Genomic DNA, 27,161 nt, shown 5'->3' on the forward strand with positions numbered 1-27,161 from the left:
TGAATGACAGAGAGTTTGGTAGTCATAAAATATCACAGCCACAAGAAACATAAGAGCTCTTTTAGTTCATGCAGACAAGGAAGCTGAAGTCCAGAGAATAAAATCCTCTTGCCCAAGGTTGCATTTAGTTATCACGGTAGTATAGAGACTAGATCTCAACGCTTGTTTCACTGCTTCCCACCATTTCTATTTTACTTCATTTGTTCTAATAAGTCTTGTACTTGAAAAACATTTCTGAGATTAGGATGTATCTTCCAACTGTTGGCATGTCAATTTATTTGGCAGCTCTTCCCATTAACGGTACATTAATAATTGGTTTATGTTATACCTGACAGCATTTTAAATTCATGAAATACAGTAGTCAAGGCATTTATAGCCCTTTATTCTGGTGCTTTTGTGAAGTTTAAAGGAAATAAGAATATGTTCAACATTCTAGTCCTCAAAGCAATTCTATTACCATGTATTCCACCGGATCAACTTTTGGAGGAGGCGGGGCTGGTATGACAAATGACAGAGTCAAAGGCTCCCTGGATCTTGGATTTGGCCTGGACTCACTGAGGTTCGAAATTCACCTTCCGCTTCCTGACAGCTCCCTGGCCTTTTCCTTTCCTGGATGCTACCTCACAAGACAATCGGCTCTAGTTCCAGGCCTTCTCTGGAAAAAAGTTCTGCTGGTGTTTGGAGAGAGGAGGAATCTGGGTCTTTCTCGGAACAACAGTAGGTCCTGACCCCAGTCGAGAAGTGTGTAGGATAAACCCTGCAAAGGTTCTGGGGACGACTGACAGACCACGGCCCTATGTCTGTGCATCTTCGTGCCCGGGGGCGGAACCAATTCCTGGTACCCACCCCTTTTGCTGTCAGGGCGTGTCTCAATCTTGACTCCGCCCGTTTCTCTAACCTCTGCTCCGTCACGTGACAGCTGCCTCGCCCACTCACTTTGGTTTTTGCGCCATAATCTCCGCCCCCCACCTCAGGGCCACGCCCCACGGCTTGGCACAGGTCCCGTCCCTTCCCCATCTGAGGGGCGGCGGGAGGGGGCCTGTAGCAAGATGGCGGTGAACCAGAGCCACGCCGACGACGGTAGAGGGGTTGCCATCCCTCAAGGCGAAAGGTTCCTGGGGGTACCCCGGGATTCCTGCGAGAGGAGGGAGGACAGGAGTGGGGTTGACGTGCGGGCTCACAGCCCGCAGCGAATCGGGGCCTTTACCGCCTTTTTCCGGCGCGCACACCGAGCGTCGCCCCAGATGAATGAGCGCGGCGCCCTCATGGGTGTAGCCGAGCGGGGAGCGCCTGACTTGGCGCGTGCAGAGGGCGAGGGCGGGAGCGGAAGGGCTTCTTCGCAGGCACTCAGTGTCGCCTCGGAAGAAAGGCTGGTCGCTAGGAATGAGCCGCCCCTCGGGTCGTGGTGTGGCCGCCTTCGGCTGTGCCTGACTTTGCAGGGTGATGGCGGCGGCGAGGGTCCCGGGCGCGCGGCTTCCCAGACTTGGGGACCAGGTCGTGGGCTTTGGGGAACCGTACGAGGCACGAGGAGGTGGAGTGTGGATCGCTGTGGGTTGATCCCGAGCCGTCGAGGGCCCTCCCTGGTCCTCGAAATTTCCCAAAGCCTCCGTTCCTCGTCTCCCCAGCCAGGGAGGTGAATAACTGCTCCTCTTCTTACTGAAAAGATCAAAGATCTGGACAGAAGGATGTCCAGGAAGGACGATGCTCCCGGCCAGGAGGAGCTCATCTCCAGGCAGACTCGCGCACCTAGGGCCTTCACCCCACTCCCCTCCGTTTTTTAGTTATTTTTGGCGGCACTGGGGTTTGCTAGGCAAGTGCTTTACCACTTGAGCCCCTCCACCAGCCCTCTTTTGTGATGGGTATTTTTCGAGATACACGGTTTCTCTATTTGCCTGGGGCTGGCTTGAATTGCGATCCTCCTGATCTCTGCCTCTTGAGTAGCAAGGGTTACAGGCGTCAGCCACGGCACCTGGTCCCACTCCTTCTTTATTCCTCCTCCCACCCACTTTCCACAGTCCTTCTGTGTGTCCAGCTACACAGCTCTCTGCTGATATGCCCTGATTTTCCTTGTCTCCCACCTAGTAGTGAGCAACCCTAATGATGTGCTCAGGTAGCACACCTAGGTTAGTTTGAATGCACGTGTTAGGATGATCCAAGAAGACATGACCAAATGCTGACATACAGATCTCTTTTCTAAGGTTCTTCTCCCCAGGACATTGACACTTCCATATGGTCTGTGGAGGTTGCTCCCGAAGTACCTCTGCTATTTTGTTCAATTGATAGGAGGAGATGACCCTGAAGTCTCTGTGTGCACTGACCAGAGCACTTGATCCTTGTACTGCGAAGCCATTTCTAGTCTGGTGTTTTTAGGTGTTTTTTCATTCAGGCTATTGGGCGTGTTTGTCTCCTTTGCTCTTTATGTTGGAGACAGATATTGACGTATTTAAAAAAAAATGAACAGAAAACACTTGATTTTATGGTTCCTTGAATTATTTGTTATGAAGTTCATCCTGTGCTCTTGAACACCTAATAGTAGCATTTCTTGAACAGTTAAATATGCCAGGCACTGTTCTTTATACTAATAAATGCTCTGTCTGCAGTGAGGATCAGCTCTATTTTCCTCATTTCACAAGTGGGAAAACAAGAGAAATTAGTCAAATTCCTATTTCCAATGCATATGGAAAAGCCTGATTCTGTACACCAAAGAAGGCCACACTACTTTAAGGAAACAGCCTGAGAGGGAAAAGATTGGTTCTATTTTTACTTCTCTTTCCTAGTAAGAATATACACTTGAGAAATTTTTTTTTACACTTGAGAAATTAATCACAACTTGGCTATATTTTGTAGAGTATGCCCCCCCCCCACCATGTCCACTGGGGATTGAACACATGGCCTCAAGCTTGCTAGGCAAGTGCTCTACAACTTTAGCCACAGCCCCCAGACCTTTTTTGTTATTTTATTTATAAGACAGGGTCTTAACTAACTTTTGCCTGGGATGGTCTTGAACTCTTGATTCTCCTGCCTTACTCGCGCAGGTGCTGGGGAGAACCAGTTTTGGCCACCATGCCTGACTTGTAGAGAATTTTTTGTGATTTTATCTGAGAAATCATGAATGTATGAGGCAGACTATATTGTAGAAAAGGAGAACATTGAGTTATTTTATCTATTTTTAAAAACTTGTGCAGATAATATCACCTGTCTATAGAAAAAATAGGAAAAATTTTATTATCTCAAATTCCAACGTTCAGTATTTTTTACATCTCTTTATGAATCTTTCTTCACTTTTCTCTATGGAAACACATGCTTCCCCCTTCTGACGGCTTTGCAACTTGTTTCTCTCATTTACCAATATATGGAGTATGCCTTCTAGTATCTATATCTGTATTGTGTCAATGGCTGGTAGTCCAGTACGTATAAATCTGTATTCAGCCTCCAATCTGAGATATTCTGGGTTTGTTGGTCATTACATGAACATTCCTGGGATGAACATTTTGAAAATATGTCTTTGTTCAACTATCAAGTTGTGTCTTTGGGATTGCTACCATCTGGTCTCTGTGCCTCACTCCTGGAATACATGAAGCTAAGGCTGCTGCTAGAAGTAAGAAAGAGTTAGGGTTGAGCCTCAGCTGAACCAAACTCTCATGCTCTTCTGGTCCTTCCAGCCCCACCCCACATAAAGGAATGAATGGTGACTTGGCTCCAAGTAAGAGCACAGTGTATGCAATCCAGCTTGCCCTTCTTTCTGACACAGACTTACATAGAATATTTTTAAAATATGGCAAAATTGTGGAGGTTAAGTTACTAGGAAGAGTAAAGGGGTTCCATTTATTTTAGTTTTGGATAAAGACCGTATAAAGCAATAAACAACAGTTATTTGATAGAGTGATAAAGGCAAACATTTCTATTGACAACGAAGAGCAGCTGAGTTTATCTGAAAGTTTGATTGATCAAACTACTTTGATCAATCTAAGTAAGGGGAAAGTGGACACTTAAATTACTCCTGTCCTGAAAATATACTTGGAGAATGTGAGCCTCCAAAGAAGAAAGAAGAGATAGGAAAATTCCTGAGCCAGAAGAAAAAATTAGGAAGATGATGGGGAAGATCTTGCTTGTAACAGCCTCAATCAGCAAGCCAAATTTGAAAAACAAAACAAGTGGAAACCCAGGGAGTCCCTCAAGATCCGATGATTCAGGACCCCAAGGATAAAGAAAAGCACATATGTCAGAGATAAGAACTTAGTGATTAAAATTGTATTTATTATGTTAATATAATTTTAAAATGTGAGTACAAAATTCAGTTGAGGACTGAAGATAATTTTTAGAATGTAAGCATAAGAACAATATCAAGTAGTTTTTTTACTATAAAATATTGCATGGGAAATCTCATTATGTATATGCAAATATTCCAAATCCAAACTATTTCTGGGCCCCAGCATTTTGGATAAGGGATACTCAACCTGTACTAAAATATCAGGATTTGTTAGAAATAATTAACCTTTATTTTTAATTTTTTATTTTTAGGAGTCATTAATAGTACAAGAGAGTTGTATTGTGAACATTTCATAGATGCATACAGTGTACTTTGAACTAGTTCACCCCTCCATTGTATTCCCTTAGCTCCTCTTCCGGGTCCGCCTTTTCAAACAGTATTTGGTGGGTTTCATTATACTATCTTCATACAAATACATGCAACGTACTTCGAATCTCTTCACCCCTTCCACACCTTCATCCTCTGCCATTGATTCCACCTTCCTAGTCTCTCTTTTACATTCATGACCCATATTCATTATTATCATATTAGACCTAGAGTCCAGCTAAAACATGAGCTATTTGGCTTTTTGGGCTTGGCTTTTCTTGCTCAAAATGATGATCTCCAGTTCCACCCATTTTCCTGCAAACAACATCTCATTCTTCTTTATGGCTTAATAATACTCAATTGTGTATATATACCACATTTTCTTTATCCATTCATCAATTGTTGGGCACCTAGGCTGATTCCACAAGTTGGCTATTTTATATAGTGCTGCAATTGACATGAGTGTGCAGGTGTCTCTTGTATATTGATTTACATTCCTTCATATATATATATATATATATATATATATATATGGAAAAGAGTGGTATAACAGGGTCATAAGGTAAGTCTATTTTTAGCTTTTGATGAACCTCCATACTGATTTCCACAGAGGTTGCACTAGTTTACATTCCCACTAACAGTGTATGAGGGTTGCTTTCCCTGTTCCCCCATCCTTGCCAGTATTTATTGTTTGTTTTCTTGAAGTAGCCATTCTGACTAGGCTGAGATGGAATCTTAGTGCAGTTTTGATTTGAGTTTCCTTTATAGTTAAGGATGTTGAACATTAGACATAAAAAGAATTACTTTTAATAAAGTAGTTCTTTAAGTTCTATAAGAAAACAATGTATCAATTATAGTAATGGTATTGTTATCCTATGAAAAAGGTATATATTAGTGTCTTATTTGAGAACTTCATTGTAAATGCTTTATTCGTGTCTGCTTGATTTACATGAGGACTTTTGATATAAATTTAATCTTCTAAACAACTTCAAAAAATGTTTAATCAGAATATATTTCCTAAAAGGTCAGAAGACATAGACTTCTTAAACTAGCATAAAATACACAGTTAAAAATATAAATATATATTGGACTGGTGGAGGGGCTCACCTGCCTAGCAAGTGTGAGGTGCAGAGTTCAAACCCCAGTACCACAAGACTATATATATATGTATGATAGTCTTCTATACAGAAAGAGAAGCCTTACTCTTTTTAAATAATGAATAGCTGCATTCATGTGTCTGTTTTTATCAGATTCTCAACACTGTGGGTGTTTGCATAGTTTTCAATTTTTTAGCAATATGAACAATTCTGTATAGAATATATATATAATAGGCTTCTCTTTCTATATATATATGTATATTTCTATTGCAAACCTGCCTACAGAGTATTAACTTACAACAACTCTGTCCCCATTAACTAACTTCCCCTGAGCTGCTGGTAATTACTGTCCTACTTTCTGTTTCTATGAATTTGACTTTAGATTTTCATATAAGTGGAATCATAGTATTTGTCCTTTTGTGACTGGTTTATATAACTTAGCATAATATGGATTCATCTATTGTGGCATGTGAGAATTTTGTTTTCAAGGCTGAATAATATTCCATTGTATGTATATACCACATTTTGTTTTTCTCTTCACTCATTGATAGGCATTTAGATTGCTTATGCCTCTTGGCTGTTGTGACTAGTGCTATTAAGAATATAAGTGTGCAATATCTCTTTGAGATCTTGCTTTCAATTGTTTAGAATATATAGAGATATAAGTGCAATTACTGGATCATGTGATAGTTCTGTTCTTAATTTTTTTGAGGCTCTTCCATACTGTTTTCTGTAACAGTTCCATTGTTTTATGGTTCTGCCACTGGTATACAGAAGGGTTTCAATTTCTCCATGTGCTTGCCACAATTCTCATTATTCATATAGAATCCATCCTAATATGTATAAATTGATACCTCATTGTGGTTTTCATTTGCATTTCTCTGATGATTAACGATGTTGAAATCTTTTCAACAAGAGAATTCTTCTTGACCATTGTGTATTGGATATATCCATTCAAGTCCTTTGCCCATTTTTTTTTTTTTGGTAGCTCTGGGCTTTGAACTCAGGGCTTTGCACTTGCTAGACTTGCTGGGCAGGTGCTCCACCACTTGAGCTATGCTTCCAACCCTTTTTGCTCTGTATATTTTGGAGATAGGGTCTCATTTTGTGCCCAGGCTGGTTTCGACCAAGATCCTCTTGTTTTTACACTTCCCTCCATAGCTGGGATGACAGGGACCCACTGACACACCCAACTTTTTTCCATTGAGATGGGGGGTCTCACAAATCTTTTTGCCTGGAATGGCATGGAACCTCAATTCTCTGATCTCAGTCTCCAAAATACTAGGATTACAGCCTTTGCCCCCCAACCTTGTTTTGGTGGCACTGGAATTTGAACTCAGGGCCTCATTCTTTCTAGGCAGGCACTCTACTACTTGAGCTATCTCCCTCTCCCTTTCTGTCAATACAAGAGTAAGTTAAGATGCCGTGAAGCAGGCCTGGGGAGCGGCTGAAGTGGTAGAGCCAGCTTTTTGTTTTTCCTTCTTTAAACATTTCCCTAATTGTTGTAAACCTTTTTATTTTTCACTTTTGTTGAACTTTATTATTTCAGAGTAGCAATATAGGTTTTCTTGATAGTCAGAGGGTAGTTTTTCTTTTCCTTTTTTGAGGGGGACAGGGGTAGTACTGTGGTTTGAATGCAGTATCTCAAACTTGCTTGAGAGAGTAGTTTTCTGAAGATCTTACTCTTAATGGTTTGCTAAATGAAGTATGATGTTCTTTTGAATATTTTCCTCAAAATAAAATATTTACATTTGGACCAGTTAGATTATATTACAACATTAAACATGTTTTGGAATATTGTCATCACAATCACCTTCTATATCTTCAGCAGTTTTTTTTAATGTATATTTTTTGAAACAGGGTCTCACCGTGTAGCTCAGGCTAGCCTTGAACTCTGGATCTTTCTGCCTCCACCTCCCACTTCCTGGGATTAAAGCCACCACACTTGGCTTTAGCAACTTTTTCAATCACTTTTCCTACTTTTTACTTTTCATCTCTACTTAGTTGCCTTTATCTTTGCATCATACTCATTATCTAGGGATTTCTGTTCCATTCTGTTATTCTGAGGATCATTCAGCATAAGTGATTTCTGTGAAAAGTACAAATGAAAGTACAGCCGGGCTACTCAGGAGGCAGAGATTAGGAGGATTGTGGTTGGAGGCCAGCCAAGGGAAATAGTTCTCAAGACACTGGTGAAGCGGCTCAAGTGGTAGAGCACATGCCTAGCAAGTGTGAGGCCCTGAAAAAAAAAGTACAAACAAAATAAATCCAACTTGAAGTTTGGTCAGTTCATCTTTTTTGTTACATGGAGATAGGTTGTTGTTACAGCACTGTTTTCTCTGTATCTCCTTGTTCCCAAAATTCATTTTCTACTAGAAGTGCTAATCAACTTTGTATCATCTGGGGCTTGGTTATGGTGGCAAGCCACATTCATAGTCACTGCAGTAATCATCTTGTTTTTGGTTGAGTCAAGGGTTACATATTTGATGGCCTCCTAGTCAGTTTGCTCTTCTCTTAAAATATAAGGTCAGGTCAGTTGCTATTATTGCAACCTAAAAGAAATGAAACTGTTTTAAACTGCCATTTATTTAGGTTCTGGAAGTTATTTAAATGAGTTTTAGAATCTCAAGGTCATGGCGTTGGCTTTAGCTAAGCTCTGCTGTGGGCCCTGTCTGAACTGTGTCACTTCATGGTGAATAGCAAATAGCAGGAGAACGTGTAGGAGCCTGTAAGCTTTTGATTAGATTTTAGAGTTCTGAAAAAGTTGATTCTGACAGATTTTGCCCATATAGTCATTGGTTTTGTAGCTAGACTGACATTTTTAAGTTCCCTAGTCCTCTGTTTTTTCTGCTATCCTATATGTTCTTAGATTTAAACCTTTCCCTTTTTATCTGCATACTACCACTCTGGTTCCAGTTCTTATTACAACAGGACAATTTAGAGAACTCAAACTAATCCTTCCAATATACCACCACCTTCTCAATCATGAGACTTCCCTCAGAAATCTACAGCTCACAGTTCCTCCTTGACTGTAAAATGATGTTTCCAAGCTCTAATCCCATCATGGCTTTCTTGCTTTATCTCACTATTCATAACTTCACTCCTATGGTATGGTTTGGTGAAGCCACACTGCCAGGCCTCTTCCAAGTATGCAATTTGCTTTCCATTATCTGTTCCTGTATCTTCATTAATGCTGTTGATGCCCCACCTAGATTGTTTCTTACCCTTACCTGTGTCCACTGACACACTACCTGTCTCTTCAAAATCAGCTCATATTGTAGCGCTTCAGTGATGCCATTCATAAATGTTTTAATCCGATGGGACATGGCTCAAATGATAGAACATCTGTCTACCAAGTGTGAGGCCCTGAGTTCAAATCCCAGTGCTGCCAAAAAATAAAAGGTCTGATTTCAGTTCCAAACAAAAAGTTTTAACCAAAGCCAATATATCCTTCCATTAAATTGCTATTACATTTTTATGGCATTTATATATGTATGTCATTTATTGCTTGCATTATGTTCTGTGTTCATTTATTCGTTCACTATATATTTAGTAACACTTCCTCTTTGCTAGGGCTATAAAGGCAAAGAAGACAGTCATTGTCTCTAACAGTCATTAGAGAGGGTAATCATTAGGGAGGACATTGAACAAATAAACACACATATATTATAAATCGCCAACATATTATACATATTATAAATTCCCTACTGGAAAAATCCCTGACAGGATTCTATGAGTGAGAAAAGGATGAATACAAGTTTTCCAGGTTAGGAGTGAGGGGAGGGAACAACATGTCAGAAGGTGCTGAGGCATTCTCTGTGCCTGACCTTTAAGAATGTTTCTTTAAAGGAACATTTCTGTTAGCCGAGTTATATTAGAAGTATAAGAACTAAAGAACAAACATTGAGAATAGGAGTAGATTTAAGAAGAAAAAGAGAAGAGTAAGTGAATTGTCAGAGAATAAGATCACTTGAATTTCTTTTTATTTCATTAAAATAATAGAGTAGCAACTAACATTTTATACTTACTTTGGACTAAGAACTGTGTTAAGAGCTTTATGTGTATAATTTTGGCCTTTTCTTTCTTCTTTTTTTTTTTTTTTTGGTGCTGGGGATCAAACTCATGGCCTTGGCTCTGAGCTCTACCTCTGAGCTACATTCCCAGTTCTATGTGTGCCATTTATATAACTTCTTAATCCTGTGCTGTCTGCTCTTTCTCTTCTGCAGTCTCTTGAAGCAGTGTTCAGATGTGGAGCTTTCCTTCCCACAGTCACCACAGGGCTCCAACCTCTTTAGTGGTACAAAGAGGGGAACGTTGTTTCTCACTTCATATCGGGTAATTTCTACTTCTTTGATCTACTGACTAACTTTGCATTTGTTTCCATAAAACTGGAGAGAAGTTAAACACTGACTTTCAAAGTCTTTTAAAACATTTTTACCTGGAGATTTTTCCATTTTGAAGAGGGATGGAAGAAAATGGATGCTGTTTCTCAATTAGGCCAGCATGTCAAAGCAGCCTTGACCTTGCTCTTACAAGTTTCTACCCACAGACAAATTCTGCATTCCATTTCCAAAGTTTTTTTCCCCCTCATTTAGGTGATTTTTGTGACTTCACGCTCAGCCAGTGATCCTATGTTGTCTTTCATGATGCCGTTTGATCTGATGAAGAACTGCACTGTTGAACAACCAGTCTTTGGTGCAAACTACATTAAAGGGACCATTCAGGCAGCTCCAGATGGTAAGTGTTTCCTTTTAGAAGTGTTTTTTTTTTTTCCCCTCAAAAAATTCTAAAAGGGTTAAGATTCAGACTTAGCTCACAGTGGGATATAAACGAGAGCAACCCTGCTTCTTTGTGTAGTACTCCCTTCCGTGTTTATGCCAGTCCTCTGTTGCCAGCTGTGCCAGTCTCTTAGTGTGTGCCATTTTTCCCCCCCAGGTGGCTGGGAAGGACAGGCTACTTTTAAATTAGTCTTCAAGAAAGGAGGTGCCATCCACTTTGCCCAGTTGATGATGCAAGCTGCCACTGCTGGTGAGCGATGCTGATAAAGATATTAAACACTTTGGGGTTTTGAGGAATTGAAATAGGACCATTACTCAACCAAGACCTGCTAACTCAGTGGTCAGACAGTTGGTACTTGCATATGTATTCAAAAGGCATTTTCTGAGCCTATCTACTATATGCAAAGCCTCATACTACGTGCTGAGATCACCAAGATTATTCAGCCCCACCCTGTCTGGCAGGAACTTGCAATCTAGTGGGAATTTACAGTTAGACACCTAAATGATTCATTTTACCTGATAGTCTTTTGTGCTTTAATGCTGGTCTCATGTCATCGAGCAGCCTCTTCCTTGGGTGAGGGAGAGCCTGGTGCTTTAGCTCTTCTTCTCTGACCTGGCTTTTGATCTGTTCTTTTTGCCTTGTCTTTGCTTCTCTTAGGTTTAGTATTGTCTTCCAAGAGAGGAGACTAGATGTCCTTACTGTCCTAACAGCACTGATCTAATGAATGTCCAAAGAATCCATTCAAACTTGGACTAAAAGTAGTCTTTTAATTATATATTTTTATTCAAACTAGCCTCAATTTATGTTCCTTATTCACTGAATCAGACTCATTCTTTGTGCCTTATTCTCTTTCATATTTGAGTCTTCATGTTATTTGCTCTCCTTTTCTCCCTTGTTTTCCACCCCAATTCCAATGTAGTTGAAACAAACACAATCTAGTAGACATGTGCGGATATATATCTTATCTCTTAGTATTTGTTGTAACAGAGGCATGAACATAGTGCCGAGAACACACAGAAGGATATTACGAAGTTTCTAGTTTAGAAGGCCAAATAGATTATTATGCTATAATCCATGGTCAAGAATATGAGTTAGTCAAAGTTAGAGAGGAAGTAAGTTCAATTTTAGAACATAATAATACTGGTAACTCATTGAATATTTACTGTGTACTGGGCAGTGTTCCAAGCCTTTTACATGTGTCAATTTATTTAATCCTCACAAAACCTTGTAATATAGGTACTATCATCAGTCTTGCTTTATAGCTGGGAACACTGAGTGAGTAATTTCCCAAGGCTATAAGGGCGATGGAGCTAAATTAACACTTTCTCTCTCTCTCTCCCCCTCCCCCTCCCTTTCTTAAATTTTATTATGAAAAAATAAATCAGATCTATAGAAAAGTTATAAGAACATTACAAAGAACTCCCTTCACCTAGAATTTTCTGTTTTTTTTTTCTTTTTGCTTTTGTCTTTGCTGACCTATTTGGGATTAAGTCACAACAAAGTCCATTTCCTTCATTTCTGAATATTTAAGTGTGATCTAAGAACAAGGGCATTCTCTTATCAACTTCAGGGTGCTTACCAATTTCAGAAAATCTAATATTGACACAATATTATTATATAATACATAGTTTGCCTTCAAATTCAAGTGATTATCCTGCTACTGTTCCCAATTCTAATAGCACTCCTCCTCACCCCCATCCAGGATACACATTGAATTTAGTTGTTCTCTTTTCTTAGTCTGCTTTAATCTAGAACTCAACCTTTATTTGTCTTTGGTGGAACTGACATTTAAAAAAGAACACAAGTTTACTGGACATGATGATACATGCCTGTAATCCCAGCTACTCAGAAGGTGGATTCAGGAAGATTGTGAGTTTTGAGGCTACTTCCAGTAAAGTTAGTGAGACTGTATCCCTAAAACAAAATAAAAAAAACAAAAGAACTGGGGGTGTATCTCAAGAGGTAGAGTGGGTTCAATCCCCAGTACCAGAGTGAGTTGGAGGGGGATGAAAAATAAGCTTATTATTTTGTACAGTGTCCTTTAATTTGGGTTTGTCTGTTTCCTCATGATTATATTCAGGCCATGCATTTTGACAGGAATACTACATAAGTGCTGTCATGTCCTTTTGGCCCTGTACTTTTAACCCCTGAACCACATTAAGTGTGGCATACGTGGGGATGCTAGATGTCACTGGACATGCAGCTTAGAGCTCCAAGGAGCTATATCTATAGACTGATTTCAAAATCCTTAGCACACAGGTCATCTCTGGAGCCATGTGTGCAATGGGGTCACTCAGACAGTTAAAGAAAGTTTCAAGGGTTCCAACATTTAAGGGAAGGAAAGGGAAGAAAAAAAATATTAGTAATGAGTTACCTGCAAAGATTGAGCAGGGACTGAGATAGAGGAGATTTAAATGAGTTTAATTATCCCAAAGGCCAAGGGAGAAGAGTTTAAGGAAATATGGGGTGATCAGCTGCTTCAGAGATGTTTAGTAAAATGAAGAGTGAAAAGTGCATTGCTTGTGGAAAGAAAGATTTCACTGAAATGCTGGAGAAGGAAAATGGTGAGAGAATCATATTGTAGGAGGTTGAGGAGTAAGAATAATTTTTATAGTTTTTATAATGATACAATGCAAAGATAGAAAGACCAAGGAGTTGACATGCTTTATCCAGCTGACTGTTTCCTGGCAGAAAGCATCTGGAGCCTGAAATTGGCTAATAGGATACTCTGGTAGACAGAGGGAGAATAGCTATGGGAAATCCAGTGTGGGGGCACACTCGGAAGTCCACTCCTTATTTGTTACAGATGTCTGGGAACTAAGGAAAATTACATACTAGATCTTGAATTCACTGTTGGTCTGACAGTACTGAGGTGGGCTTCTGTTTTAGAATTATAGGCTAATTATAGGCAAATTATAGGCAACTTTAAGGGGTTCCTCTTCATGCCCTCATTCAGATCTGCTTTTTGGCCTGCAAAAGTTCAGGGTCTCAGAAGTTGCATAGCCACTTGGAAATGATTTAGAACGTCTATGAACTTGGCTCTGAAAGGAAAAATGAGGGAAAACTGAGGTACTTCAGGAAAGGATGAAAAGGAGAGACAGCCTGGGAAAGAAGCTGTGACCCTCAGAAGCAGCAGGCCTTTATTTGGGAAGAAAGACCTGAGAGGGACCCTTGGCCATCAGAGTAGTGCTCTGAGAGGGACGAGAGCACGTTTTTCTTATAGGCTGGGGTTTTTAAGTATTGTGTGGTGGGAAAGGGGGAGGTTGGAAGGGGTGGGCATTAGGTAGCATGGCTGGAAGGAAGGATAGGAGGAGGGGGTAGATATTGGTGGGAAGGGCATTGGGGCTGGGCAGTTTTTTTTTTTTTTTTTTTCATTTTTCTTTTATTATTCATATGTGCATACAAGGCTTGGTTTATTTCTCCCCCCTGCCCCCACCCCCTCCCTTACCACCCACTCCACCCCCTCCCGCTCCCCCCCTCAATACCCAGCAGAAACTATTTTGCCCTTATCTCTAATTTTGTTGTAGAGAGAGTATAAGCAATAATAGGAAGGAACAAGGGGTTTTGCTGGTTGAGATAAAGATAGCTATACAGGGCATTGACTCACATTGATTTCCTGTGCGTGGGTGTTACCTTCTAGGTTAATTCTTTTTGATCTAACCTTTTCTCTAGTACCTGGTCCCCTTTTCCTATTGGCCTCAGTTGCTTTAAGGTATCTGCTTTAGTTTCTCTGCATTAAGGGCAACAAATGCTAGCTAGTTTTTTAGGTGTCTTACCTATCCTCACCCCTCCCTTGTGTGCTCTCGCTTTTATCATGTGCTCATAGTCCAATCCCATTGTTGTGTTTGCCCTTGATCTAATGTCCACATATGAGGGAGAACATACGATTTTTGGTCTTTTGAGCCAGGCTAACCTCACTCAGAATGATGTTCTCCAATTCCATCCATTTACCAGTGAATGATAACATTTCGTTCTTCTTCATGGCTGCATAAAATTCCATTGTGTATAGATACCACATTTTCTTAATCCATTCGTCAGTGGTGGGGCATCTTGGCTGTTTCCATAACTTGGCTATTGTGAATAGTGCCGCAATAAACATGGATGTGCAGGTGCCTCTGGAGTAACAGTCTTTTGGGTATATCCCCAAGAGTGGTATTGCTGGATCAAATGGTAGATCGATGTCCAGCTTTTTAAGTAGCCTCCAAATTTTTTTCCAGAGTGGTTGTACTAGTCTACATTCCCACCAACAGTGTAAGAGGGTTCCTTTTTCCCCGCATCCTCGCCAACACCTGTTGTTGGTGGTGTTGCTGATGATGGCTGTTCTAACAGGGGTGAGGTGGAATCTTAGTGTGGTTTTAATTTGCATTTCCTTTATTGCTAGAGATGGTGAGCATTTTTTCATGTGTTTTCTGGCCATTTGAATTTCTTCTTTTGAGAAAGTTCTGTTTAGTTCACATGCCCATTTCTTTATTGGTTCATTAGTTTTGGGAGAATTTAGTTTTTTAAGTTCCCTGTATATTCTGGTTATCAGTCCTTTGTCTGATGTATAATTGGCAAATATTTTCTCCCACTCTGTGGGTGTTCTCTTCAGTTTAGAGACCATTTCTTTTGATGAACAGAAGCTTTTTAGTTTTATGAGGTCCCATTTATCTATGCTATCTCTTAGTTGCTGTGCTGCTGGGGTTTCATTGAGAAAGTTCTTACCTATACCTACTAACTCCAGAGTATTTCCTACTCTTTCTTGTATCAACTTAAGAGTTTGGGGTCTGATATTAAGATCCTTGATCCATTTTGAGTTAATCTTGGTATAGGGTGATATACATGGATCTAGTTTCAGTTTTTTGCAGACTGCTAACCAGTTTTCCCAGCAGTTTTTGTTGAAGAGGCTGCTATTTCTCCATCGTATATTTTTAGCTCCTTTGTCAAAGATAAGTTGCTCATAGTTGTGTGGCTTCATATCTGGATCCTCTATTCTGTTCCACTGGTCTTCATGTCTGTTTTTGTGCCAGTACCATGCTGTTTTTATTGTTATTGCTTTGTAATATAGTTTGAAGTCAGGTATTGTGATACCTCCTGCATTGTTCTTTTGACTGAGTATTGCCTTGGCTATTCGTGGCCTCTTGTTTTTCCATATAAATTTAACAGTAGATTTTTCAATCTCTTTGATGAATGTCATTGGAATTTTGATGGGAATTGCATTAAACATGTAGATTACTTTGGGGAGTATAGACATTTTTACTATGTTGATTCTACCAATCCATGAGCATGGGAGATCTCTCCACTTTCTATAGTCTTCCTCAATCTCTTTCTTCAGAAGTGTATAGTTTTCCTTGTAGAGGTCTTTCACATCTTTTGTTAGGTTTACACCTAGGTATTTGATTTTTTTTGAGGCTATTGTAAATGGAATTGTTTTCATACATTCTTTTTCCGTTTGCTCATTGTTAGTGTATAGAAATGCTAATGATTTTTCTATGTTGATTTTATATCCTGCTACTTTGCTATAGCTATTGATGATGTCTAGAAGCTTCTGAGTAGAGTTTTTTGGGTCTTTAAGGTATAGGATCATGTCGTCTGCAAATAGGGATATTTTGACAGTTTCTTTACCTATTTGTATTCCTTTTATTCCTTCTTCTTGCCTAATTGCTCTGGCTAGGAATTCCAGTACTATGTTGAATAGGAGTGGAGATAGTGGGCATCCTTGTCTGGTTCCTGATTTTAGAGGGAATGGTTTTAATTTTTCTCCGTTAAGTATAATGCTGGCTGTAGGTTTGTCATATATAGCTTTTATAAAGTTGAGGAACTTTCCTTCTATTCCTAGTTTTCTTAGAGCTTTTATCATGAAATGATGTTGGATCTTATCAAAGGCTTTTTCTGCATCTATTGAGATGATCAAGTGGTTTTTGTCTTTGCTTCTGTTAATGTGGTTTATTACGTTTATTGATTTTCGTATGTTGAACCACCCCTGCATCCCTGGGATGAAGCCTACCTGGTCGTGGTGAATAATCTTTTTGATGTGTTGCTGAATTCGATTTGCCATTATTTTGTTGAGGATTTTTGCATCAATGTTCATTAAGGAGATTGGCCTATAGTTCTCCTTTTTGGAGGTGTCTTTGCCTGGTTTTGGGATAAGTGTAATACTGGCTTCATAAAATGTGTTTGGCAGTTTTCCTTCCCTTTCTATTTCATGGAACAGTTTAAGGAGGGTTGGTATCAGTTCTTCTTTAAAGGTCTGATAGAATTCAGCAGAGAATCCATCAGGTCCTGGACTTTTCTTTTTGGGGAGACTCTTGATTGCTGCTTCAATTTCATTTTGTGTTATAGGTCTATTCAGGTGATTAATTTCCTCTTGGTTCAGTTTTGGATGATCATATGTATCTAGAAATCTGTCCATTTCTTTTAGATTTTCAAATTTATTTGAATATAGGTTCTCAAAGTAGTCTCTGATGATTTCCTGGACTTCCATGGTGTTTGTTGTTATCTCCCCTTTTGCATTCCTGATTCTACTAATTTGGGTTTTTTCTCTCCTCATTTTAGTCAGGTTTGCCAGGGGTCTATCGATCTTGTTTATTTTTTCAAAGAACCAACTTTTTGTTTCATTAATTCTTTGTATGGTTTTTTTGGTTTCTATTTCGTTGATTTCAGCTCTTATTTTTATTATTTCTCTCCTTCTATTTGTTTTGGGATTTGCTTGTTCTTGTTTTTCTAGGAGTTTGAGATGTATCATTAGGTCATTGATTTGGGATCTTTCAATCTTTTTAATATATGCACTCATGGCTATAAACCTTCCTCTCAAGACTGCCTTAGCTGTGTCCCATAGGTTCCGGTAGGTTGTGTTTTCATTTTCATTGACTTCCAGGAACATTTTAATTTCCTCTTTTATTGCATCGATGATCCATTCTTCATTAAGTAATGAGTTATTTAGTTTCCAGCTGTTTGCATGTTTTTTGTCTTTACTTTTGTTGTTGAGTTCTACTTTTACTGCATTGTGGTCAGATAGTATGCATGGTATTATTTCTATTTTCTTATATTTGCTGAGACTTGCTTTGTGCCCTAGGATATGATCTATTTTGGAGAAGGTTCCATGGGCTGCTGAGAAGAATGTATATTGTGTAGAGGTTGGATGAAATGTTCTGTAGACATCTACTAGGTCCACTTGATCTATTGCATATTTTAGATCTTGGATTTCTTTATTGAGTTTTTGTTTGGATGACCTATCTGTTGATGATAATGGAGTGTTAAAGTCTCCCACAACCACTGTGTTGGCGTTTATATATGCTTTTAGGTCTTTCAGGGTATGTTTGATGAAATTGGGTGCGTTGACATTGGGTGTGTACAGATTGATGATTATTATTTCCTTTTGGTCTATTTCCCCTTTTATTAGTATGGAATGTCCTTCTTTATCTCGTTTGATCAATGTAGGTTTGAAGTCTACTTTGTCAGAGATAAGTATTGCTACTCCTGCTTGTTTTCGGGGGCCATTGGCTTGGTAAATCTTCCAGGGGCTGGGCAGTTTTGCGTGTTGTTTTCTCTCACTCATTCATATGGGATAGCCATATTTGCATTGTTTTCAGTGTTTTTTGACATTCCAACATTTTAGGCTCTTTGCTATATAGGGCATGGGGGCGCGCCATTTGTTTTCTGGCTACTTCTGGGTGGCTGGGGAGCAACATTGTGGGGAGGGGGTGTCACCAAGCCTGGAGTGTTTGTAGAAGCATGATGGCCTTGAGTTATTCTCCTAAGGTAGCCTGGGAGATGGTGGCAATGAGATCCTGTAACAATTTTTGAAAAATATTAATAAGGCTCAGTAGGAACATTAGGGCCAGACAAACAAGGATGAAAGGAATCACCAAAGGGATGAGCCATGGATATAATGAGGAAAGAATATTAGTAGGTTGTGTGGATGTCATCTGCTATGCCCTTTCCTTGAGTCTCTTTACCCCATCCCTGACTATGCCACAGTTGTTGGTGAAAAAATCTTCCTCTAGAAAAAAACTATAAACTGCCTTTTGGAACTGTGAGGAGATCTAGTCCTCTCCTGTTTTATAAAATCACTGCAGCTAGGGAGTCATTCTAGTTCTGGATTGTAGAGATTTGTAAAGCAGTATCATTAAGGAGTTCCTTCAGAGCCTCTGACAATTTTTGGAATTGGCTGATTGGCACTTCTAGTCTGGCCAAACCCGTCCCAATTCTGGTGAGAAGGCCTAGTCCCACCACCAAGTGGGTGAGACCAACATCCCTTTTTGTATGTATGAAGTTAACAATGGGGATAAGGATGATTTCTGAGACGGTGGTGTATAAGACTGGGGGAGGATTAAGAAGGCAAGTGTACAAACTCCTATCCAGTTAGTAGGCAAATGTATATATCTGTGACCCACATAGGAAGAAGATTCCTGTGGAGGGGGAGAGGCACCCCATTAATTCAAAGGAGAGGAGGGGTTCTATTCGATCTGCATTCTGCTCTCTCTCATATGAGTGGAAAGAGACTGAGAGGGAGGCCATTAGAAGGGGTTGTAAGACGGGGAAAGAGGCATTGGTTGGCGAGGGAGATTCCGTAATGAGTTGTGTTGGCAGGTAGAGAACGAGCCAGGAGTGAGGTGTGAATAGTAGTTTGCAGTTCCTCTTGGAGAAGGGGTTTGAGTAGAGTTCCAGTATGTTGAAAAGTAGAATGGCACTAGGGTGAAGTCTCCCATTACAAAAGTCTGAAGTGACTGTGGTGAAGGGGAGAATGGTGGTGTGATGAGATGGGTAAGTTGGGGTTCGGGTAGTAGGCCACTTTGAGGTGCCTGTACCTGCTGCCCCTTCAGTTAAAGAGTTTGAATTGCCAATGGTGGGAGGTGGGAGAAGAAGGTTTTGTGCTCACCAGGAGGTATTAAGGGAGCCTATGGGCTGAGAATCCGGAAAGTGGGGTCTTTGTGTACATAAAGGGGCTGTCCCATAGACTTGGCCTGAGTGATGGAGCCCATAACAGGAGGAGGTGCTTTTGAAGGGTGGAATGCTGATGATTTCCCAATAGGGGAAGTTGGAGTTTTAAGTCAAATAAAGCCTGGGAAGTGGATTTGGCATTATTGCTGTGTGAGCGCTGGGTGAAGAACATAGTGCCTAGGCAAACTGTGCTTTGATGCAGAGATCCCCATGTGGTGGTCCAGTTTACTAAGGTGGCAGGGTGTGCAGTCCATCCCTTTTCGGTGGATCGAATGCAGATCCAGCAAAAGGAGATTAGGACTGAGGGCTAAAAGTAGTTGGGTGGAGGCGTTAATCAAGGGAGATTATGTAGTAAGGCAGGGGGCAGTCTCTGCCTGTCAAAGAGGTGGGATGAGGAGTGCCTGTGCAAAGAGAGTGGAGGCAAAGGAGAGTCATTGTGAGAGGAATGGTGAGGCTTGAGTGTAAAGAGGAGGCAAAAGGAGAAGAAGAGAATTTGGTCCGGTGTGAAGTGGGTGAGGTCTCCCATAGCCAAAAGTCCAAGACGATCTCCTGGAGGTCATCTCGTGGCAGATGATAATTCTTAAGTTGATTTTGAAGTATTTGAAGGAAGGTCTGGTAGGGTTGGAGGAGTTGGTTCATCTGCTTTCTGGATGGAGGGCAGACGGGTTATACAGATCTTGGTGGGTACAGTCCTGGGGCACGAGCGTGCAGGAGGGGGTGGTACATCCAGGGGAGACGAGGCTCGCTTTATAGAAGAGACATGTACCCAGGGTTTATATCCCTGCAGTTTAACCACAGTGGGGGTTATTAGAATAACCTGTAGGGGGCCCTTCCAAGGAAGTTGTAAGGGGAGAGGGGGAACCAGTCCCTTGTATTGTAATAAACCCATTCCCTGATCTGAACTGGGTCAGGATTTAAAGGAGAAGGGGTGGCTTTTGGGAGGGGGGGTGTCCAGGTGTACCCAAAGTGTTGTCCTCATATAGGGTGGTAAAGAAAAAAACAGGGGAAGTGGAATGTTAGAGGGTGTTGTAGGAAGACCCAGTGTTGCAAGGTGACTGCCATACATGGTCTCAAAGGGGCTAATTAGCAGAGGCTTTCAAGGGAGAGCTCGGGTTTGGAGGAGCGCTAAAGGTAGTAGTTTGACCCAGTCCATTTGGAGTTCCTGAGTAAGTTTGGTGAGTGTGTTTTTTAGGGTGTGGTTGGCCTTTTCCACTTTTCTAGAGGATTGTGGGTGGTATGGAATATGGAAGTGCCATTTTGAACCAATATAAGAGATTAGTTGTTGAACGACGGTAGAAGTAAATTCTGGGCCATTGTCTGATTGCAGCGATATGGGGAGACCAAAACATACTTTTCACCTGAAAAGTATGGTGACTACCATGGAGGCTCTTTTGTTATTAGTAGGGAAAGCTTGAATACACCCTGTTAGAGTGTCAATGAGAACTAGAAGGTACCTGGTGTGCTTAACAGGGAGCATGTTAGTAAAGCCCACTTGCCAGTCTGACACAGGCAAGTGACCTCTTGCCTGATGAATGAGAAAAGAGGTGGGCCGGATATTTGATAGAGGGTTGGTTTTGGAACAAATGGGACAAGAGGATGAGATTTCCATTAGCATTTTGTGGAAGCTGGGGTTGGGGGCGATATGGGTTTTAATAAAAGAAGTAAGGACACAGAGGGTTAGAATGAAAGACTTGGTGAAGGGTAGTCAGTATGGGTTTAATTTGTTGTTCCAATAGAATGAGGGTATTATTAAGAAACTAGTATCCTTGGTGTTGGCTAGCCCCCTGAGTTTTTAATAGTTCTGTCTCCTTTTCTGTGTAACTGCAGTGAATTGGCAGAATGGCCTGGGGAGGCGTTTGTTGGGCCACCTGTTTAGCGGTGATGTCTGCTAAGTTATGGCTGATAGATATGAAAGTATTATTCTTTTGATGTCCCTTACGGTGGAGGATGGATGTGAGGGAGGGTAGCCGCTTGTAAAAGGGCCATAATGTTCTTCGCATTTGTTATTGGGGATCCCTTGGTTGTTAAAAAACCCTGCTCCTTCCAGATCTTACTATTATGGATGGTGTTATAGGTGTATTTTGAATGTGTATAAATGTTAACCGTCTTGTTTTTTGCCCTTTGTAATGCTGTGTAAGAGCATATAGTTCTGCCTGTTGGGAAGTAGTTGTGGGAGGAAGGCTATCTGTCTCTATGATTATGTGTGTTGTGCTATTTGGACACCCCTCAACTATTGAGTATCCTGCCCTAACCAGTGTGGTAGTAGAGACCTTTGTAGAGATTCTGTCTGTAAACCAGGTTGGGGCATTAGGTATGGGAGTGTCCAGGATGTGATGAAAGGTGTGAGTGAGTCATCAAGTATCAGGCTACAGTCATGGGTTAGAGGTTCTAGGGGGGGTGGGGTGTTTGAAGGTAGGAGGGTAGCAGGGTTTAAGCCTCTGACATCGCTGAAAAGTTAAGTCAGGTTGTAAGAAAAAAGAGTGTAAGATTTGAACATGGTATGGGGAAACAGAGTTAAGGGCTCTGTGGCTGATTAAGTCCTGAATATTGTGAGATGACCAGACTGTCATACGTAAGTTAAAGGTTATTTTTTGGGCTTCTGTATTAAGAGAGCTGCTGTGGCCAGTATTTTCAGACAGGTGGGCCAGCCCCTGTAAATGGGGTCTAATAGTTTTGGGAGGTAAGCTATAGGAGCCACTGAGCCTCCTATACTCTGAGCCACCAGGCCCAAGGCTTGGCCTTTATCCGAGTATTGGTATAGGTGAATGATCTTGTTGGGATTTGTAATGGAAAGTACAGGGGTCCTTGATAGGGCTTGCTTAAACAGGTTAAAAGGGGTTTGGAGGGCCCGGGGGCAAAGTAAAGGTTTACCTAGGTCTCCTTTAGCAGCCTTGTACAGTGGTTTGGCTATTATCGAGTAATTGGGGATCCAAATTCTAAAATACCCAGTTAATCCCAGAAAAGAGACAATGTCCCTTTTTGTTTTTGGAAGAGGAATTTGGAGTGTGGTGGTTTTTCTGTTTTCAGGTTTTGACAATATTCCAGAGTTAATAAAAGTCCCAGGTATGAGACTGAGGTTGAAACAAGTTGGGCCTTACTTCTTGATACCTAATATCCCCAGTGTGCTAGTGAATTAAGAAGGATGGTGTGGGTCTCGAATAAAGATTTAGAGGGCCTGCACAAGAGAAGGTCATTCACATACTAAATGAGCTTGCTTGGGGAAAGATTGAGGGAACTGAGATCCTGCTGTAGAGACTGGCCAAAGAGGTAGGGGGAGTCTCTGAATCCCTGGGGAAAGGACCATCCAAGTTAATTGCTGGGTGTGATGGGTGATGGGATCTGTCCACATGAAGGCATATAAGAGTTGAGAGGAGGGGGGAGGGGGATCATAAAGAAGGCATCCTTGAGATCAGAACTGAAAAGAAAGAAGTCTGGGGAGGAATCTGGGAGAGGAGAGTGTGTGGGTTAGGGACCAGAGGATGAATAGGATTGACAGCAGCATTGAGCTGCCTAAGATCCTGGACTAATCTAAAAGAGCCATTAGGTTTGTTTTTTGTTTTTTTACAGGAAGGATGGGAGTGTTGTAGGGGGATAGGGACTAGGAGGTGAGAGGTTTTCAGTTGATCTATAATTAGTTTAATTTCACGTGTCCCTGTTGACCCAGGGGATATTGTGGAATGACAATGGGGGCAGAGGGGTCTTTTAGAATGATTTTAACACAAGCATGGTGTGAGGTTATGGAGGGGTGGGGATGTGTTCCAAACCTGGGGGTTGACGACCTGTAGAAGGTGGGGGGAGGGTTTGGGCAGTGCAAGGTCCTGTATAAAGAGGATAAATTGTATGGGCTGGCAGGGATTAATAGATGGAATAAAAATGGTGGTCTCAAGTGTATGGAGTGTATCTCTTTCCAGTACTGGAAAAGGGCAAGAGCTGGAATGGCCAGGAAAGGGTAAGTGAAGGATTTAGATCCAAAAAAACCTCTCCAGGGGGTTATGTCAGGCATCTTTGGTACACCATTTATCCCCACAATAGGGAAGGCAGCCTTTTTGAGAGAACCTACATATTCAGTTAGAACTGATTTTTCTGCCTCAGTATCAAGGAAAAAGGAAATATGTTTTCCCAATACTGCCCCATTACCCATGGATCAGCTGACTTGCCAGTGGGAGGGGTTTTATGATCCAGGTCTCATCAGTCATTCAGTGCAAGCATCAGTGATGGATCCTTGGCTGGAGCACTATCAGGAATTTGGGCCGTGTAAGAGGAAAAGACTGTTTTTCCTGCAGACAGTCCATCTTCCAGTGTCCCCATTGTCCACACTATGGACAGGACTTTGTTGGTGGGCGTGGGTAAGGGAAAACTTTTGCCCAATGCACTGAGTTTCTGCATCGAAAGCAGGCTCCGGGGAGCTGTTTTCTGGATTCTTTGGGTGGGTTTTTGGGATGGTATGGGACCTTTGATTTTGAAGGATTGAGGCTAGCATTTGATATTTTGTGTGGGTATTTTTATCCTTTAGTTGTTTAGCCTCCTTGTCCCTGTTGTTGAAGACCTTAAAGACCGTATTAACCAAGATTTGTTGGGGGGTTTGGGGGCCCTCCTCACGTTTTTGCAGTTTTTTTTGGATGTCTGGGGCTGACTGGCTGATGAAGTGGAGCTGTAAGAAAATATGACCCTCTTGGGAGGCTGGGTTTAAATTGGTGTATTTGGTCATTGCCTCCATTAAGCGGTTAAGAAAGAGGGTGGGCAACAACAGGTGTTGGCGAGGATGTGGGGAAAAAGGAACCCTCTTACACTGTTGGTGGGAATGTAGACTGGTACAACCACTCTGGAAAAAAATTTGGAGGCTACTTAAAAAGCTAGACATCGATCTACCATTTGATCCAGTAATACCACTCTTGGGGATATACCCAAAAGACTGTTACTCCAGAGGCACTTGCACACCCGTGTTTATTGCGGCACTATTCACAATAGCCAAGTTATGGAAACAGCAAAGATGCCCCACCACTGACGAATGGATTAAGAAAATGTGGTATCTATACACAATGGAATTCTATGCAGCCATGAAGAAGAACCAAATGTTATCATTCGCTGGTAAATGGATGGAATTGGAGAACATCATTCTGAGTGAGGTTAGCCTGGCCCAAAAGACCAAAAATCGTATGTTCTCCCTCATATGTGGACATTAGATCAAGGGTAAACACAACAAGGGGATTGGACTATGAGCACATGATAAAAGCGAGAGCACAAAAGGGAGGGGTGAGGATAGGTAAGACACCTAAAAAATTAGCTAGCATTTGTTGCCCTCAACGCAGAGAAACTAAAGCAGATACCTTAAAAGCAACTGAGGCCAATAGGAAAAGGGGAACAGGTACTAGAGAAAAGGTTAGATCAAAAAGAATTAACCTAGAAGGTAACACCCACGCACAGGAAATCAATGTGAGTCAACGCCCTGTATAGCTATCCTTATCTCAACCAGCAAAAACCCTTGTTCCTTCCTATTATTGCTTATACTCTCTCTACAACAAAATTAGAAATAAGGGCAGAATAGTTTCTGCTGGGTATTGAGGGGGGTGGAGAGGGAGGGGGCGGAGTGGGTGGTAAGGGAGGGGGTGGGGGCAGGGGGGAGAAATGACCCAAGCCTTGTATGCACTTATGAATAATAAAAGAAAAAGGAAAAAATAAATAAATAAAAAAAAAGAAAGAGGGTGGGATTTTCGTCTAGATCCTGTGTGACCTCTTTAATTTTGTCATAGTTAACCTGTTTATGACCATTTTTGTCCATGTCTGCTAATAGACAGGAAATCATATGATCCTGGGAGTCTGATCCTGGGTCCTCATCTTGGTAGGTCCAATGAGGCTTGGTTCTAGCCTCTGCCTCAGTGGCAGGGAGGTGTCTATTAGGACGTTGTTCGTGGAATTGGTCAACATGCTGTTCCACTGCTTCCATATTCTCTCCTTTTCATCCTCTGTGAGGGTGTCATTTATGATGTTATAAATGTCATCCAACATAAGTGCATAGACCCAAGAAATTCATAGGAATTCCTTATGATACCTTGTTGGATTATCCAAAAAGGAGCCTAATTATTGTTCAGTTTGGGACATGTCTATCATAGAAAAAGGGACATGGACCCTAATCATCCCTTCTTCTCCCACCACCTCTTGTAGGGGAAGAATGAGAATCGGGTGGGAGTGGGCAGGCCTATGCAGATGTGAGTGAATGCATGCGTGGGTGTGGGAGGGGACAGGGAAGGGAAGAGGCTGGGCTTGGGGAGGGATCTTCCAGGTAGGAGAGGGACCTTTTGGAGAGGAAGGGGAGGGGCCTCTGGGGAGGAGGGGGAGTCTGAAGAAGTAGGGCTGGGGAGAGGGGGTGACCAGTAAGGGGGAGGATGGTCAGCAGGGTCTGAGTCAAAGGCTGACAGAAGGGGGTTGGGTGCTGACAGAGAAGGATGAGTCAAGAAGGATTTGAAAGGAGCAGGAGTTAGAACAAAGGGAGGGTTGGCATCTGAGGTAAAAGAAAGCCTGGAGATAAGAAACCCATTGCCATTTGCCGTTTCTTATGATAAAGTTGTCAAGGTCTCTGAGGACATTGAGATCAAAAGTTCCAAATTCAGGCTACTTAGAGAAAGTATCCAATTTGCATTGAGGCCAAATTTCTGTAGAAAAATGCATGAGGTTTTTTGATCTCAGATCACCCTTTAGGCCCAGTTTAGTAAGGTTGAGTAAAAGGCACCCTAGTGGTGAGTCAGAGGGAATCTTTGAGTGGGTATTACCCATGACTGAGGTTAGGAAGTTTTCCCTAAGACATCCCTGGAGAAAACTTGCAAAATCAAAGAATGAACCTGGGGTGGTAGGCAGACGTCTCTGGCCTATGTATCCAGGGGCTAGACTTGCTTAGGCCAAATGGCCCAGATATGGGAGGGAGAGAGAGAGGAATAGGGATACTGAAGGCGAGAATGGTCAGAGGCCAGCACACTGAGGCACCACAGGGTGCCAGACAGAAAGGCCAGGTCTTACCTGTCCCTGTAGAAACTGGAGTATGCGAAGTGGAATTGGTGAAGGGCCAGCAGGAGGTTGCAGAGGAAAGGGAAGTCAGGCAGAAAGGAGGTTTGTTAGGATTATTTTATTTATTTATTTATGTCAGGGTTGTAGGTATGACTAGAAGGTCAGGCTCCAGAGCAGTGTGGCTATTAGATAGCCACGCTACCAATAATGTTTTTTGGGCCCTGAGTCCAATCAGAAGGAGTGGTTGTGCCTAACCCCACACCCAAAACAATTGTCAGTATAATGAGGAGGCTCAGCAGAAAATATAATAGTTTCAGGATCATGAAGAGAACAGTGAGGAGAGAGAGAGAGAAAATGGAAGAGAAAGAGAGAGAGAGATTCGGAGAGAGGTTGGACGGTTTGGGGATGAAGGTGAGCACTGGCCATGTCCCTTGTGGGAACTTAGGCGCCTCTTAACTGTAGTACATCCATATGAAGCCCAGACAAGACACCCCAAAGGGCTGCACCATAGACCATACGAGAATCGCCACAGAATCACAGTAGCCCAAGAAGGGCATTCCCCCCGCTGGAACATCTCTCCCGGTTTCGGCACCAAGTGAAAGGAAAAATGAGGGAAAACTGAGGCATTCAGGAAAGGAAGAAAAGGAGAGACAGCCTGGGAAAGAATCTGCGACCTTCACAAGCAGCAGGCCTTTATTTGGGAAGAAAGACCTGAGAGGGACCCTTGGCTGTCAGAGTAGTGCTCTGAGAGGGATGAGAGCATGTTTTTCTAACAGGCTGGGGTTTTT

General features: G+C 41.7%; 1 protein-coding gene and 1 pseudogene across 1 annotated transcript in view; both read left to right on the forward strand.

The window, feature by feature from the left end:
• Positions 1-1,049: 1,049 nt before the first annotated feature.
• The window catches only part of Wbp2nl (WBP2 N-terminal like), a 52,322-nt gene continuing 26,210 nt past the window's right edge, over positions 1,050-27,161 (forward strand). The window contains exons 1-4 of the mRNA XM_074081789.1: positions 1,050-1,111; positions 9,900-10,008; positions 10,269-10,410; positions 10,609-10,701. Of these exons, the coding sequence (XP_073937890.1) occupies positions 1,050-1,111; positions 9,900-10,008; positions 10,269-10,410; positions 10,609-10,701 (406 nt within the window). The remainder of the gene's footprint in view (positions 1,112-9,899; positions 10,009-10,268; positions 10,411-10,608; positions 10,702-27,161) is intronic.
• On the forward strand, positions 3,682-4,188 carry LOC109689368 (zinc finger CCHC-type and RNA-binding motif-containing protein 1 pseudogene; annotated as a pseudogene).

This window comes from Castor canadensis, chromosome 8 (assembly GCF_047511655.1).
Source record: "Castor canadensis chromosome 8, mCasCan1.hap1v2, whole genome shotgun sequence".
Lineage (NCBI taxonomy): Eukaryota > Metazoa > Chordata > Mammalia > Rodentia > Castoridae > Castor > Castor canadensis.